Source organism: Furipterus horrens, unplaced genomic scaffold, assembly GCF_987537825.1.
Source record: "Furipterus horrens unplaced genomic scaffold, mFurHor1.1.pri manual_scaffold_1, whole genome shotgun sequence".
In the NCBI taxonomy this organism is placed as follows: Eukaryota; Metazoa; Chordata; class Mammalia; order Chiroptera; family Furipteridae; genus Furipterus; species Furipterus horrens.
Genome location: NW_028327171.1, coordinates 109184414 through 109201741, shown reverse-complemented (window position 1 = coordinate 109201741; position 17328 = coordinate 109184414). Strand labels below are relative to the sequence as shown.

General features: G+C 40.1%; 1 protein-coding gene across 3 annotated transcripts in view; it reads left to right on the top strand.

Moving 5' to 3' along the window:
* The window catches only part of SLC12A8 (solute carrier family 12 member 8), a 153408-nt gene extending 136479 nt beyond the window's left edge, over positions 1-16929 (top strand). For 2 of the 3 annotated variants that reach the window (XM_090266075.1, XM_090266056.1), the window contains 4 exons: positions 5840-5937; positions 6490-6607; positions 13178-13238; positions 16478-16929. In XM_090266075.1, the coding sequence (XP_090122201.1) occupies positions 5840-5937; positions 6490-6607; positions 13178-13238; positions 16478-16640 (440 nt within the window). In that variant the 3' untranslated portion in view covers positions 16641-16929. Of the gene's footprint in view, positions 1-5839; positions 5938-6489; positions 6608-13177; positions 13239-13473; positions 14093-16477 lie in introns of those variants that run through there. The other variant, XM_090266065.1, reaches the window with a different exon arrangement.
* Positions 16930-17328: the final 399 nt, after the last annotated feature.

Genomic DNA, 17328 nt, shown 5'->3' with positions numbered 1-17328 from the left:
ACGCACACAATTCCCTTAGGTACAGTGTAATTGATACCGTGCAAGATCAAGATTAAGTGTGAAAGGGCGAGCTTAACATTTGGCAAATCTCAGAGGCAAAAATATAAGAACTTCACCAATAGCGTTCCTTCCTAATCACCAAGGGGGCAATTGTATTTCACTAATCCAATGACTGAAAAAAGGAATCATGCATAGAGCATGTTAAAACCATACAATTTAATTAACGGAATGATAGCAGTATTCTTTCTTTTAAAAAAGTAACAGAGCCATCAATTCAAATCGATCATAAACCTGTAGAGTTCATTTTAATCCACAATTAATAAGGAGAGTTTTTTTGAGCAATGTCTAGATTTGGCATTTAGAGATATAAAAGACAGTCCTTGCCCTCAGATATGGAGGTATAAAAGATAAGTATAATAGTTGGCAGCCCATGATGAAGGAAGATAGATGTTGAGAGGATGGAGACTTCTCGGGGGAGGGGAGCTAGGGTGGTTTGTTTATTCATTTAACCTCATGAATAGAACCTTTACTACTTTCTAAGAACTGTTCTAGGTGCTGGGGGAACATGCTGAATAGACATAGGTCTCTGCTTTCATTGAGCTTGCGTTCTAGTAGAGGAAGACACATAAACAAACAAACAAATATGCACTATAATATCAGGTACTGTGATGAATAATAAAGTGGAGTGATGGGATAGAGAGAGACTAGGGTGGAGAGGGGATACTGCTTCAGGTAGGTTTGCCAGAAAGAGCTCTCTGAGAAGAGGCTATTTTAATGGAGAACTAAATTATATAAAGTAGTGAGCCATACAGAAATGTGGGGGAAGAGTTCCAGGCAGCGGAAATGGCATGTATACAGGTACCGGTGGGAACTGCATTGGCAGATTCCAGAAGAGCAGTGGTCCAGCAGTTACTGGTCAGGAGTGTGCCAGGGGAGAGGTGGGAGATGAATACCATGAGGAAAGCGGAAGTCAGGGCTAAGTAGGGCCATGACTGTAATAGAAGGCCAACCTCCTAGGGCTGTGATATGATTAGATTCAGACTTTAAGAAGACCACTGGCTTTGGGAGCAATATATTATATAATGGTCAGAGAAGGAGCCAAAACCTATTCGGAGGTATATTAATTACAGTAGGCTAAACTGCTATAAGAAATAACCAAATATGTAGTGACTCAAATACAGTGGAGGTTGATTTCTCACTTGCACTAACAGTCCAGGAAGGACGTTCCAAATAATGGGAGGCTCTCTCCCGTGCATTGATTCAGGGACCCAGGCTCCCTCCAGCTCCTACCTAGGACCTTGTCATGTGCAAAGTCAAGACTGACTTACTGTGTTCAAATTTCAGGTACAGAGAAGGCGCACACCCTCTCTCTAAGATCTTGGTGCAAAAGTGGCACTCATCACTTCTGTTAACATTTTATTGGTGAGGATTTGGTCACATAGCCATACTAACTGCCACAGGAGTGCACTGCAGTAAATCAGGTGAAAGTGGCTTGGGTCAGGATGGGAGCAGTGCACATGATAAGGAGTGGTCATATTCTGAATATATATTGATGGTAGCATCAACGGTTTTTACTAATGGAATAGAGGTAGGTGTGAGGAAAAGAAGAGTCAAGAATGAATCTTAGATATTTGAGTGAATGGTGGTGTTGTTTATTCAGACGAAGAAGACTTGGGAAGAATAGATTTCTGCTTTAGCCATGTTAAGGCTGGAGGTGCTTATTAGCCATGTAAGGCAAGATCGTCGTCGTCGGCGGCGGCAGCCGTCCGTCTCGAGAGACGATGGTGTAGCTTCTTAAGAGTCTATCTGCACCGCCGAGAATGGCTGTGCAGTCCGACTCGGGAGTGACACGGTATCTGTCTCCTCCCGTGTTGAATCGACATCTTGCGATGACGCTGGAGTGTCCTCTCCAGTGGAGCTGAAGCTACAGAGCCTGGGCAGGGTGATATGGAGGGTCTGCTGTTGCCCATGCAGCAGACCCCCCCTCTCTTCGCAGCTGAAGGGCTCAAGGGAAAGACGGAGTCAATACAGCTTGGCTTCAGGTGCGCTGCAGGAGTTGCCGGTGTTGACTACAACGTCAAACCGCCTTAGGGACTCCGGCTCCGGATTTTCTGTCAGGGTTTACTCCCTTAGCCTTTCCCCTGAAGAGGTATGCCGCAAGGCAGCGGAGGTTTTTTGGAGTCAGAGTTTTCCTTCTCTGATGTGCCCTGACTGGAAGATCGAACCAGTGACACTTAGCTCGCAGGCCGACGCTCAATCCACTGAGCCAAACCAGCCAGGGATGTCGTCGTCGTCGGCAGCCGTCCGTCTCGAGAGACGATGGTGTAGCTTCTCAAGAGTCTATCTGCACCGCCGAGAATGGTTGTGCAGTCCGACTCGGGAGTGACACGGTATCTGTCTCCTCCCGTGTTGAATCGACATCTTGCGATGACGCTGAAGCTACAGAGCCTGGGCAGGGTGATATGGAGGGTCTGCTGTTGCCCATGCAGCAGACCCCCCCCTCTCTTCGCAGCTGAAGGGTCCAAGGGAAAGACGGAGTCAATACAGCTTGGCTTCAGGTGCGCCGCAGGAGTTGCCGGTGTTGACTACAACGTCAAACCGCCTTAGGGACTCCGGCTCCGGATTTTCTGTCAGGGTTTACTCCCTTAGCCTTTCCCCTGAAGAGGTATGCCGCAAGGCAGCGGAGGTTTTTTGGAGTCAGAGTTTTCCTTCTCTGATGTGCCCTGACTGGAAGATCGAACCAGCGACACTTAGCTCGCAGGCCGACGCTCAATCCACTGAGCTAAACCAGCCAGGGCCAGCCAGGGATGTAAGGCAAGATAATGAGAAGAAAACTAGAGATATTCAAATTTTCAGTCAAGGATGATGTAAAATTGAGTCACTGGTATATGGGTAGTATTTAAAGCCATGGGACTAGATGAGATCTCCTAGGACTATATATGGGGGTGGGGGTGAGGGAAGAGTGCTGAGGACTGAATGAATGTTAGATTCTACAATATTTGGGGGTTGGAAGGAGGAGATAAGCCAGCAACAGAGACTGAGAACAAATGAGCAATGAGATAGGAGGAAAACTGAAAGAGTGAGGCACCCTAGAAACCAAGAGAAGGTGTTTCAATAAGCAGGAAGTGATCACATGTGTCAGATGCTGTCTGAAAAGTAGGATGAAGACTTGGAGCTGACCATTGAATTTGAAAAGCTCAAGTCATTGACAGCTTTAGGAAGAGTAGTTTTAGTGGAATGTTACAGTCTTATGAGTGGGTTGAGGAAATGATGGGAGGTAAAGAATGTATAGGCTATTCTTTTCTTTTTTTAAGTGTATTTTATTGATTATATTGTTACAATAGTCCCAAATTTTTTCCACTTTGCTCCCCTCTGCCCAGTACCTCCTTTTCCTTCAGAAATCCCACCCCCCTTAGTTCATGTCCATGGGTTGTGCATATAAGTTCTTTGGCTTCACCCTTTCCTATACTATTCTTAACATTCTCCTGTTTGTTTTGTACTTACCAATTATGCTTCTTAGTCCCTGCACCATTTCTTCATTTCTCCTCTTTCCCCCTCCCAGCTGATAATGCTCCAAATGATTGCATACCTATGATTCTGTTCTTATTCTGGTTTGCTTAGTTGGATTTTGTTTTTATTTTTTAGATGCAGTTGTTGATAGTTGTGACTTTGTTGTCATTTTAGTGTTCATCATCTTGACCTTCTTTTTCTTAAATAAGTCCCTTTGACATTTCATATAATAATGGCTTGGTGATCATGAACTCTTTTAGCTTTACCTTGTCGGGGAAATACTTTATCTGCCCTTCTATTCTAAATGATAGCTTTGCTAGATAGAGTAATCTTGGTTGTAGGTACTTGCTTTTCATCACATTGAATACTTCTTGCCAGTCCCTTCTCGTCTGCCAAGTTTCTTTTGAGAAATCAGCTGATAGCCATATAGGCACCCCTTTGTAGGTAACTTTCTGCTTTTCTCTCGCTGTTTTTAAGGTTCTCTCTTTATCTTTAGCCTTTGGCATTTTAATTATGCTGTGCCTTGGTGTGGTTCTCTTTGGGTCTAGCTTGTTTGGGACTCTCCGTGCTTCCTGAACGTGTATGTCTATTTCCTTCACCAAATTTGGGAAGTTTTCCTTCATTATTTTTTCACATAAGGTTTCAATTTCTTGCTCTTCCTCTTCTCCTTCTGTCACCCCTATGATTCAGATGTTGGCACATTTAAAGTTGTCCCAGAGTTTCCTAAGCCTCTCCTCATTTTTTTCAATTCTTGTTTCCTCATTCTGTATTGGTTGACTGTTTTTTTTCTTCCTTATGTTCCAAGTCACTGATTTGAAACCCAGTTTCCTTCCCTTCACCATTGGTTTTGTGTGGATTTTCCTTTGTTTCACTTAGCATAGCCTCCACTTCTTTCCTTATGTGTTTGCCATACTCAAGCATATCTGTGAAGCCTGTGAGCATCTTTATCACCAGTACTTTGAACTATATGTCTGTTACGTTGGCTCTCTCCTTGTCTGTTCGGTTGGCTGTCTCCTCATCGCTTAGTTCTCCCACTGGAACCTTGATCTGTTCCCTTCTTTGGGCCATATTTCTCTGTCTCCTCATCTTGAAAGGCTCCTGTGTTTGTTTTCCTCTGTGTCTTAGATAGAGCTGTCACTCCTGTTACGTTGTAAAGGGTGGAGCCTTAGGTATTGGTCAGTACAGGGTGACCTGTTTCACCACGTTGTGGCGCTGTGTGTCAAGGAGGGGTCTGAGAGGGAACAATGCCACTTGCTCAGCAATTGCCCCTTTTCCAGGCACTTCTCCCACTTCTGTATGAGACTGGTGCCTCTCTAGCTGTTGCCCTGGCTGTCGTTCCCAGAGTGGGTGGGTCTGCAGACGTTCTAGGACCATGGGGGCCCTTTAAACAAGTGGACTCCCCTGAGAGACCAGCAGTTTCTTCCTCCACCCCAACCCCTACTGGTTTGCACAGTCAGGAGCAACGAGGCGTGATTTCCCTGGCACTGGGACTGTGATCTGCGTGGTCTGGTCAGGAGCTGGGAACGCTCCCCAGGTGTCCCTCCTGACTTTTTAAAATGTGTAACTGTGCTTTCGCCGGCTTGCCGCTGCTGCCACCACACCGCATTCTCTGTGCCCTGGCTTTGCCCCTCCTACCTGTCTGGATGAGTATTTCTTCTTATATCTTTGTTTGTTAGACTTCCATGCAGCTTGATTTTCTGGAACTTCTGGTTGTCTCTAGTTTTGAGGTAGTTGTATTCCCTCTTAGTTGTGGAGGGAGATGCAGAGTGTCTGTCTAGGCCTCCATCTTGGCTGGAAGTCCCTGTACAGGCTATTCTTTTCAGGAGTTCTGCTGTATGGAAGACAAAGAAACAGGGCAGTAACTAGGTGTTGACCAGAAAGTATTTGTTTAGGTGGGAGAAATTGCAGCAGAGAATATTTGTATTTTATGGGAACGATTCAGTAGAGGATGGAAAAAGTCAACGATGCAAAAGCAAAATCCTTGAGGAGAGCACAAGCGGAGAGATGGGCCTCACATAGGAACCAGGACTGTTCGTCCACTGTGCAAAGAAGGAAGGCAGAAGAGAGGGTTCAGATGCAGCTGGAATGATAGGTTTGGTGATGAGAGGATATGAAAGCTCTCCCTTGAGAGGAGAGATTGTAAACTTGTTACATCAGGGAGTAGGAGAATAAGTTGACTAAGACCACAAGGGAGCTAATGGTTGAATTGAAGTTATCTTTTAGGCTGAGTTACAAAATTGGAGAAGAGCTCATAGGTATTTGCTCATAAAAATAGAAGAGGATTTGGTAACAAATTGGTAACCAAGGATTTGGCTCATTTATTTTTTAGGTTTCTTCCTAAAGTCTAGGCTCCAGGAACAATATATCCAGAGCAGACCTACTTCTTTCTACACTCGCATGTGCAATCCCTGGGTCTCCCTGCTGGGGGTGAGTAGCTTCATTTTGATCTCAATTGTCCTTGAGACATAATTCAGCTGGAGATATGTGTGATCTCAGGGTTGGGACTGTGGGAGGAAGAGGAGAGTCCTATTGAACTAGGGGCAATGTCATTAACTCACTGTTATATTAGAATTTAGTTGAGACCACATATGGCAAGATAACATTTAGTGAGCCACTTATGTTAGTGGTTTGCTTGTAATAGAATTAATCATCTCTAATAACCTCAGGGTCACTCAATTTCTAGGTATAACAAATTAGAATCATTTCACTTTATTTCTTCTATGGAGGAGTAGGACAAGGAGCTACAATAGAATATCTAGTCAGTGATAGTTTTGATTAGAGGGTACTTTCAGAGGGTGTCTTCTCAAATATCTGCTTAAATGAGGTTTCTTGGATTATGAGTGAACTCCAATTAAGCAGTTTTCATAGTGATCAGTGGTTGATGAGAGGGACTATTTTATTTGAAGGCCCTAGCCTTGTGGTTTGCTTACCATGTGATAAGCTATTAGGTCCCTTGCCTTTCCTGTTCTGTTTCCACAGGCTGTTGGGTCCCTTGTCATCATGTTTGTGATCCAGTGGGTCTACACCTTGATTAACATGTGTGTTGCTGCCGTTGTGTATTTCTACATTGGTCGGGCCAGTCCAGGGCTTCACCTTGGTAAGCAGCAGAGCCATTTTTCTACCACCTCCCTCCTTCTCTTTTACATCCATTGAAGAAATGTGTTTTGAGCACCTATTAAATGCCAACACTGGCTCAGATGTGAATCCTAATGTCAAGTAGCTTACAGTCTAGGAGGAAAAATATAATATGCACATAAATGATAACAAATTAAAAAATAACGTGAGATTTACAAAACTTGTAGAAGTAAAATGGATGCCAACAATAGCACAAGGGCAAGGAGGGAAGAAATGGAAATACACCGTTTTAAGTTTCTGATACTTTATGTAAAGTACTATTGTATAATATCACCTAGAGGTAGACTGTGATAAGTTGAAAATGTATACTACAAACTCTAAAGCAACCATTAAAAATAACAAAGAGTTGCCCTGGCTGGTGTGGCTCAGTTGGTTGGGCATTGTCCTGTAAACCAAAAGGTCACAGGTTTGATTCCCAGTCAGGGGACATTCCTAGGTTGTGGATTTGATCTCCTGTCTGGGGCATGTTTGTCTCTCGCTTCGATGTTGCTTGTCCTCTCTCACTCTCCCTCCCTTCCCCCTCCCTAAAATCAATAAGCATGTCCTCAGCTGAGGATTAAAACAAAAAGAGTTATAGCTGGTGAACCAGTAAAGGTGATCAAGTTGAATTTAACAATGCTCAAATCAAAATAAAGCATGAAAAAAGGAAAAGATAATAAAGGGCATATGGGACAAACAAAAAGCAAATAACAAGGCAGTTTGTACAAACGTAGACATAGCAATAATCGCTCTAAAAATAAATGGCCTAACACTCCCAATAAAATGGTTGAAACACTGAGTATGTCAGGTTGAATAAAAAAGGATGATACAACTATATTCTACCTACAAAAAATCTACTTTAAATATAAAGACACGAAATAAAAGGATGGAAAAATATATGATAACATAAATTTTAAAAAAGCTGGAGTGACTGTATTAACATCGGGTAAAGTAGATTTTAGAGAAAAGAATATTACCAGGGATAAAGAGGGTTATTTCATAAAGATAAAAAAAAATCATCAAGAAGACGTGAGAAACCTTAACATTTATGCACTTAAAACAGAGCTTTGAAATATATGAAGCAAAACCAGGTATAACTTTAACAAGAAATAGAAACATTTATAATTATAGTCAGAGATTTCAAGACTTCTCTCTCAATAACTGATAAAATAAGTAGGCATAAAATTAGTAAGACTTGAGAAGATTTGGAAAACATTATCACCAAACATGAACAAACTAAGCTGTATATAACATCCCACCTAACAACAGAAGAATACATGTTTGTTGTAAGTTTGTTTTAGGACATAAAAAGTCTCAATATGTCTATTTAAAGATATTCGAGTCAATTCAAGAACAAAGTATGTTCTTTGACCAAAGAGGAAGTAAATTAGAAATAAATAACAGAAAGATATCTGGAAAATCCACAAATGTTTAGAAACTAAAGAAGACTAAATAACACTAAATGTCTAAGAACACTAAACAATGCTAAATCAAAAGAAACTAAATAACTTATAGTTCAAAAAAGAAATAAAAAGTAAAATTTCAAAGTATTTCAAATTGAATGAAAATATAACATCAAAATTATAGGATGCAGCTAATTCAGTACTTAGAAGGAAGTTTACAGCACCAAATGTATATATTAGAAAAGAAGAAAGGTCCCAAATCAGTGTTCCCAGCTTCCAACTTAAGAAAGTTGAGAAAGAAGAGCAAATTAAACCCAAATAAGAGAAACAGTGAAACAATGAAGATCAAAATAGAAATCAATACTATATAAAACAGGAAAAAAGTAGAAAATGATAATGAAATGAGAAACTGGTTTTGTGAGATCAATAAAATTGACACACCTTTAACCAAACGGATCAGAATGAAAAGAGAGAAGGTAAAAAGGACCAATGTCAGGAGTGAGGGAGATGATGTTAGAGAGTATACAGATATTAAAGGGAAAATAAAGTATTTTAAACAGCTTTATGTCAATAAATTTGATAACTTGGATGGACTGGACAAATTCCTTGAAAGATGCAAACTATTAAAATTCACTCTAGAAGAAAGATAGGGCTATTTAAGTCCTATTAAAGAAATTAAACTTGTCGTTAAAACCTTCCCACAAAGAAAACTCTAGGCCCTGATGGCTTTACCAATGAAACCTACCAAACATCTAAGGAAGAAAGAATATAAATTCTATACAAACTCTTTGGAAATCTACACACTAATATCTCTCATAAACATAGATACAAAAATTCATAACTAAGTTTTACCAAATTCAATAAAATATATAAAAAGGATGATACATCATAACCAAGTGGATTTGTCCCAGGAATTTAAGGTTGGTTTAACATTCTGAATTATTCCATGTAAATCACCATATTAACAGACTAGAGGAAGAAAACTAGAATATTTCTGAGAGGAAATTAAAGAAATAAGTGAAGAGATATGCTATGGTTATGAATTGGAAGATTCAATATTCTTAAGATATCAATTCTCTCCAAATCTTTTTATAGATTTGACGCAATCCTAATCAAAGTCTCTGTTGCCTTTTTTATGGAAATTGGCAAGCAGAAGCTAAAATATGTGTATGGAAATGCAAAGGACATAGAATAGCCCAATCAACTTTGTAAAAGATGAACAAAGTTGGAAGACTTACATTATCTGATTTCAAGACTGATTTTAAAGTTGAAATAATCAAGACAGCATGGTATTGAAATGAAGATAGACAAATGGGTCAGCAGACAGAGTAGAAAGCCCAGAAATCAACCCATGCATATATGGTCAGTTGATAGTCAAAAAGCGTGCAAAAGCAATTCAGTGAAAAAAAAAATATCTTTTTAGCAAATGCTCCTGGAACAATCAGAAATCCATATGCAACAACTAAACTTTAATCTACATATCATACAATGTAAAAATAACTCAAAATGAATCCTAGAACTTAATGTAAAACCTAAAACTATAAAATTTCTAAAAGAAAGTAAACCTTTGTGACTCTGAATGAGAGGCAAAGATTTAGATACAACACCAAAATCAGGGGAAAAAATTGATAAATTGGACTTCCTCACATTAAGGACCTTGATCTTCCAAACATACTGTAAAAGAATGCAAAGGCTAGTCATAGACTGTGAGGAAATATTAGTTAATTACATATCTGATAAAGGACTTGTATTTAGAATATATAAAAACGCTCAAAACTCATAATAAGAAAATAAAAAAAGATTAAAAATGGGCAAAAGTTTTAAATATATTTCTCCAAAGAACATATATGGATGGCAAATAAGCACATGAAAAGATGCTCAATATGGTTAGCCATTAGGAAATGCAAATTAAAACCAGAATATAATACTACTACACACTATCAGGGGGATTAAAATTTAAAATACTGATTATGCCAAGTGTTGACAGGATGTGGAACAACTAGAACTGGCATATACTGCTGGTGGGAAATAAAATAATATATTCACTTGGTAAAACAGTTTGGCAGTTTATTAAAAGTTAAACTTATACCTGCTATATGAACTAGCCAATGTACTCCTAGGTATTTACCCAAGAGCATTGAATGCATACAAAAACACCTACATGAATATTTACAGCAGCTTAATTTGTTATAGCCAAAAACTGGAAACAATATGAATGTCCATCAACAGATGACTATAAATAAATTGTACTATAGCTATATAATGGAATACTCAGTAATAAAAAAGGACATACAATAACAAGGATGAATCTCATATAATTATGCTGAATGAAAGAAACCAGACAAAAAGAGTATATAGTGTATTATTTTATACATATATATATGTGTGTGTGTGTCTCTCTATATATATCTGTAAAGTTATTTAAAATACAGACTAACCTATAATGAAAGCAGATCAGTGGTTGCCTTTGGATGGGGTCAGGGTGGCTTGATGAAATCTTGGAGGTGATGGATATGTCCATGATCTTGCTTGTGGTGATGGTTTCACGGTGTACTACATGTGTCAACACTCACTAAGTGGTACACTTCAAATGCATGTAGTTTGTTCTAAAAATGTAGCCTGAAGTTGTTTCAGTCAGGTATGCTAAGACACACAGGCACAGAAATGGTTGTCATGGAGGACGGAGATTATACTCATGATCCCTAGAAACACGAGGCACAGCATGCATGCCAAGCAGGGCCATGTGAGGGAGGACCAGGGCTGGTCATGAGGGAGAGGGAGAGGGAAGACCATGGCTCAGAGCCTTTATTAAGGTTTCATTGAGAAGGAACAGGTGAGGCACATAGTTAGCTGAGCAAATTTAGGATTAGAGAGTTGGAATAATTTCAGTGGGCTCTGAGTTATAGGGGTGGTCTCTAGTTGTACAATACCCGGCCCTAGTGTGATTTAGGATGGGGGTGTATTGACTTGGTGTGCAAGGATTTGACAAGGTAGATGGCTGGGGGCATGGGCTCTGGTTTGGTTGGATGTACTCACAGGGGAGTTTGTTGCTATCTCTAGGAATTAGCACTTCTAGGATCAAGGCCCCCAATGCCAGAGCATCAAGAATATAGAAAGTACGAAATTATAGTCAACACTCTATTGCATGTCAATTACTTCTCAATAATAAAGCTGTTTAAAAAATACATTTTGGGGGGGAGGTGGAGGGATTGATCAAAAAAAGGGAAAGAACTCATTGACACAGAAGAAAATAAAATAAATTCACAAGCCCTTTTCAGCAAAATTCTATGATGCCCCAATTGTAAATAAAGCAATTAGTTTTAAGTCCTAACTAAATCAGATGAAGCATAACAATCCAGGCAAACTGAAGAAAAGATTCTTCAGAATTGGAATAATTTGCTGTATATTTTTTAAAGAAGTGCACCATTAGTCACATGTACCTTAAGAATAATGCTTTGGAGGACTTCTGGTCAAGATGGCAGAATAGTAGAGGGCGCAGCAAATTCCAGAAAGAAGACATGCCCAGTTTAAGGCCTTCAGGGGTGACCTATGATGAAGGCCCAGGTCTCTCAGTTCAGGATTCTTCAAAAGCCCCCTTCCTCTGTGAAACTTCCCTGTGATGGTTAATTTTTTGTGTCAACTTGGCTGGGCCATAGGGTGCCCAGATTAAAGACTATTTGTGGGTGTGTCTGTGAGAGTGTTTTCTTTTAATTTTTTAAAAACTTCCTGATTTGAGAGAGAGAGAGGAAGGGAAAGAGAGAGAAAGAAACACTGATTTGTTCTTCCACTTATTTATGCCTTCATTTGCTTGTTCTCCTGTGTGTATGTGCCTTGACTGAATGGAACCCGCAGCATTGTCTTATTGGGACGACACTCTAATAAACTGAGCTACCTGGCCATGGACCGTGTGACTTGTTTTAAAGAACAATAATAATGCTTTATAAAAGTCCTGCTAAAAAGAGGTCCTTATATCAACTAATTTAAGGAGTAGAGTATACTTTAATTAACTCAGTGATTACATCAGTGATTGCTTCTGAATTTCTTAGGAGTTATTTTGCTCTAATGAACAAACTGAATTAACAATCAAAATAGAGAGAGACTCATAGATAGAGCATATGTCAGCTTGAGGGGGATGGGGAGAAACTGAGCAGAAAGGAGAAGGGACTCATGGGCACGGACAACTGTGTGGTGATGGAGGGGGAGCAGATATAAGGGGACTAAATGGTAATGGAAAAAAAATACAATAAAAAAAAGAAATTAAAATATTTCCCAGAAATCTATTCACAGAAAAGTATGAAATCAAATTTCAGTCCATCCAAATTTTAAATAACTTAGCATCCAAATGGTCACAGATAAGTAAAGTCAGTTGATAAAATGTTTATGTTTATTTTCTTCCTTCTGACAACATCAGAATATGTTAGGAACTTTCTATTTGCAACTGCAGATACATATAATTTGGAAGAGCATTGTCTAAAATTCCATTTTATTTGGTTTCCTAAAGTTTTATATATATAAAATTTGTTATGTGAGATTTTTTAAAAATCCACACCAAAAGAGGAATGAGTTTTTTAAAATTCATAAGCCCTATTCTAATCAGTGTGTCTGTGTCAACAACAATCTCACATCAAACTTCAGCTCTAACATTTCTACATGTTGAGCTATTTGATTTACTTGACACCTGTGGAAAACTTTCTGAGTGCCAGTTCCTGTGGGCATTGTACTGTGAGTTTTACAAGGTGAAAGAGACATGCTTCCTATCCTCAAAGAGCATATCGTCTGGTAGGGAATTTTATAGGACATATTTAACACACAGTTTGAATCTAAGAAATAAATATTATCAAAAAATTTTAAGTTCCTAGGGCTGAAGTTAGCAAGTTGTCTACTTTTTCTCTGTTTCTGTCTTGGGATTTTGGAATTTAGAAATAAATTTTTGGAAAATACATATGGATACAAAGTCCCTAGCAGGCTGCTGTTAGGGAGTATTTCAATGAATATTGTTTGGTTAGGCTGGAAAAGGAAATAAAAAAGGTGCTAATTCTGCATGTATGTCAGGGAATGTATAGTCTATTAAACTAGGGTTCTAGATGCATACATAGAGCCTTCATCAATATTTATTTACATATATATATATATATATGTCTTCCCTGTAGGATCAGCCTCCAACTTCAGCTTTTTCAGATGGATGAGGTCTCTTCTGATCCCCTCCTGCAGGTCAGTGCTGATCTAGGGTCAGGACCAGGGCGGATGAGTATCCCTTGGCCCTGGGAGGTGCTAAGTGTATCCCATTCCCTACTTTGCTTGGGTGAATTGTAGTGTGGGAACCTGACAATTGAGAACCTCGAGGAGACTCAGATTTTGCTCCTCACTGCCCTCCACCACCCAGGTCCCAGCCTCAGCTCATCAGAAGTGTCCTCTGACTCATGTCCTTTCCCCTTCTTACCATCAGGAATCATGAACAGAGGCTTTATTTAGAATCTGATTGCTGGGTGATAAGTCAAGAGAGCCACTCTCAGTGAGTTCACAGTCTAAGACACATGAGCATCCATACATCACCACACACAAGCTTAAGGCCCAAAGGACTCTTGTTCTTCCATCTCAAGTTAGAGATGGTTGATGTGACTGTGCTGGTGAAAGTGCAGAAGCCAGTGCAGAAACAGATAGAGTAGATATCCTGCAGGACTTCTGTGCGGCCTCCATGGTCAAATACACAGGGAAGGGGAAGCACAAACTTCGCTGAGAAACAAAAGTCCTCACAGAGAAGGTAAGATACCGTGAGTGCCCTAATCTCTTTCCTCCTTCTCCACCCTTCGGAGACAGTGTTTCCCCATCTTTGGAGGTCTTGGGATCCTGGGAAGTTACTTTACTCCTCCCTCAATATCAGTGAGGAGCTAAAGCTGCAGGCTGGGAAAATCGGGGCAGAACAACCAAGTGTTTATTTGGTTTCATTTTGTTGGTTTGTTTTTGAAACTCTTGATGTCTGGGTTGCACTTGCCAATATTTTCACCTTCCATGCCCAGACATTGCTGATGGATTATGAAACCCTTTCCATTTGATCCTAGAATCCTTTTTTCCCCATTTTTAAAATTGTGATACAATACATATAACATAAAATCATCTTACCATTTTTAAGTGTACAGTTCAGTGGTATTAAGTACATTATATTGTGCAGCAATCACCACCATGAATCTCCAGAACTCTTTGTCTTGCAAAAACAGAAATGCTTTATCTATTAAACAGCAATGCCTTCTTCCTCCCCAGAATTTTTTTTAAGACAAGTCTTTATAAGCACTACCAACTTGTTCAAGATTGGACAAGGAAGGAAACATTGGTGCTAGAGCCTGGGATGAGGAAGAAAAAGTAGCAGCGTCTATGGAGACCAACAGGGAAAATTCTGGGAGGCAGTGTGGTGTGTCGGGAATCCCTGTCACGTGCTTGGAAGCTGGGCTAAATGTTCTGTGTGGAGCCCTGGGGGGAGGGGGTCACCTCCCTGCCTCTCTTCCAGTCTGTGGCACCAGGTTGGATGACTCAGCTCACAGCACTTCTGCATTGATCTCCTTTCCCTGTCCCATAGTCCTGAGGAAAAGTGCAGTGTGAGTGGAAATAGCCTCTGTGTAGAGGCTGCCTACAGATCTGGAGCTGGAAGTGACGACTGGTTAAGAGTATTTGGCTCTATCTGATTTACAGGAATATTTTTAGGCATTTGCAGTTTTAAAACCCACACATGGCCATGGGAGGTCACTATTCTTTATGTGGCACTCTGAGTTCCTAGAACTTCACCTCTGAGGTCGCTGTAGTGCTGCGTAGAAAGAAGAATTATTAGGAGGAGATTATTCTTTGAAAAGGACAATACTTTGGTTGGAATAGAACCTAGTCCACACTATTCATAGCTCTGTGGGTTTATGAAGTGGGCGATGGAGACTTCAGCTAAGTCCTCAACATCAAACTTGCTGGCCTCACCATGGCTACTGAGTGATGTTTTGTGATAATTATTTAAGAGGGTAAAAGGACCAAGAAATGGTGATTTATTTAAAAGTAGAAATTGGTAGCCGTGTGTTTTTATTTCATAGTTTTGAGAGTATTTTTTTTAACAACTATAGACCCAGATGCTCTTCAAAACCAAAGAAGAAGAATATAGTGGAGATGTTTGGGCAACGGAATTTGGCTACTTCCTCTGTTACATCTACAATTCTCAGAATTATGTAAAATTTAGCTTGACCTTGAGAAGGCTTTCTTTCCTGAAGTCCTAGCAACTGCCCAGATGAGAATTCTTAGACCAAAGTGAACTGTATTATTTACAGAACTCAGAAGAATGCTACAATTCCACCTTTTAAAAAAAGGCATTAAAAAAAAAACTGCATTGGCAAAAGCACTTATATGTTCACTGGTATGGCATTTTTGTCACTTTGCAACCTTACTTCTTAAAGATCAAACCTTTATAGAAGTTAATTCATTTCTCAAAAATCTCAACCTACCTAATTCAGATCTGTTCTCACCAGTGGCTGCAAGGCTTTAGTCATGTGATCTGAATTTCTGTAACAGCACTTTTTGCCAGAGTCAGTTGAAGTTTTTTCTGCTTAAGTTCTAAAGATTTAAACATTAGATTTCTACCTTTGAAAAATTTTCACACTCTCAGATATATTCCTTATTTATACAGTTGAACATTCTTACTCATAAAGTAGGTGATTCTTTTTGAGTAGAATCTCTAAGAGGCAATTCCTCTCTAAAGCATGACAAGGGCGTTGGCACAGGAAGTGGAGAGGTTTTCCTGAGGGCTCTGGGCTGATTAGTGACAAAGCTGTGACTGCACCCAGGCGCTGTAAGTACCTGACCACCAGCCTGATCTTTCCTTATTCTTTCAGCCCCTGGCACTTTCCTCGCATATCCTTAACTTTTTTCTTTACCAGTTTATTCCACCTCCAACTGTATGTAGCCACTTCAGTGACAGTGATTGGGACTTGTTCCTTGACTCAGGCCAACTTGGTGTCAAAGCCTTTCTAGTTTATCTTGCAGCTCCTTGTTATGTCAACCTGAGCTCTGGAGATCATTCCTCATTCCACTTTCTTGTCCATGAACCAAAGGGAACGTTTCTACTCTTCTCACATTTTCAGCCTCTTCATTCCATTATTTCATTTGACAAAAAAAGCAAAGAAATGCTATAGAGCCCCAACATGACACTATTTGGATGCTTATTTTGTACAGTTTTATACACTTCTCCTAAAGAAAGGTAAATGTCACTTCTCTCCTTATTTTATTTGATACTTATTTCTCATACTTTGTTCATAAGCTGTTGTACCTATAGCTTTCAACAGTTAAGTTTTTTAAATACAGGTTCAATAATAAGCACAATGATGTTTTTGCAAATAATTTTTCTATCCCAGAGAAGACTCATCTTCACTGTTTAGCTCTTTGTCTTTCCTTCTGACCGTCCTCTTATGTTTCTCTCACCAAAGGAGCTTACGATCCCCCCAAGAGCAGATAATTTTGGCGCCGTCCCTGGCTAGGGTTGATATGGAGATGACTCAGCTCACCCAAGAGAACACAGACTTCGCCACTCGGGATCGCTACCACCACTCCTCCCTTGTGTGTCGAGAACAGCTGATGCCTCAGTACTAGGCAGCCCAGTGACCCTCCTCTCGGGGCTACCTAGTGCACAGTGTACTCAAACCCTGGAGCCTTTGTGGAGCTGGTTCTCCTCAGCAAGGAACTCAAAGACCAATCCTCCCACTGCCGTTTTGGACAATGAAAATCTGGATTCTGGTCTGGAGCACCAAACCCAGCCAGGGGAACCACCTGAATGGCAGTGGCTATGAAACATGCACCTGGTCTGAAGAGCTCAATGTGGATATCAAGTCTTGCAGGTGTGGAGAATCAGACCAAGAGCCACAATAAATGGTTATTTAAATTTTTATCTTATTATTTACTCTTTGAATAGAAAATACACGCACATGGTTTCAAACTCGAAGGTATAATCATGTACACACACACACACACACACACACAGTGTGAAGAGCCTCCCTCCCATCCTTGCATCCCCATCTGTTCAGTTCCTATTCCCTGCCCCAAAGGTGACCACATTGTTTTTATATATACCTCCAGCATTTCCTTAAAAAAATTATTTTTCTAAATTTTTACTTACTAATTTGAGAGAGAGAGGAGAGTGAGAGAGTGAGAGAGAGGGCGTTCCATTTATTTATGCATTCACTGGTTGACTCTTATATGTGCCCTGACTGGGGATCAAACCCCCAACCTTGGCATGTCAGAATGATGCTACCCAGCCAGGGCCAGCATTTCTTGATGCATA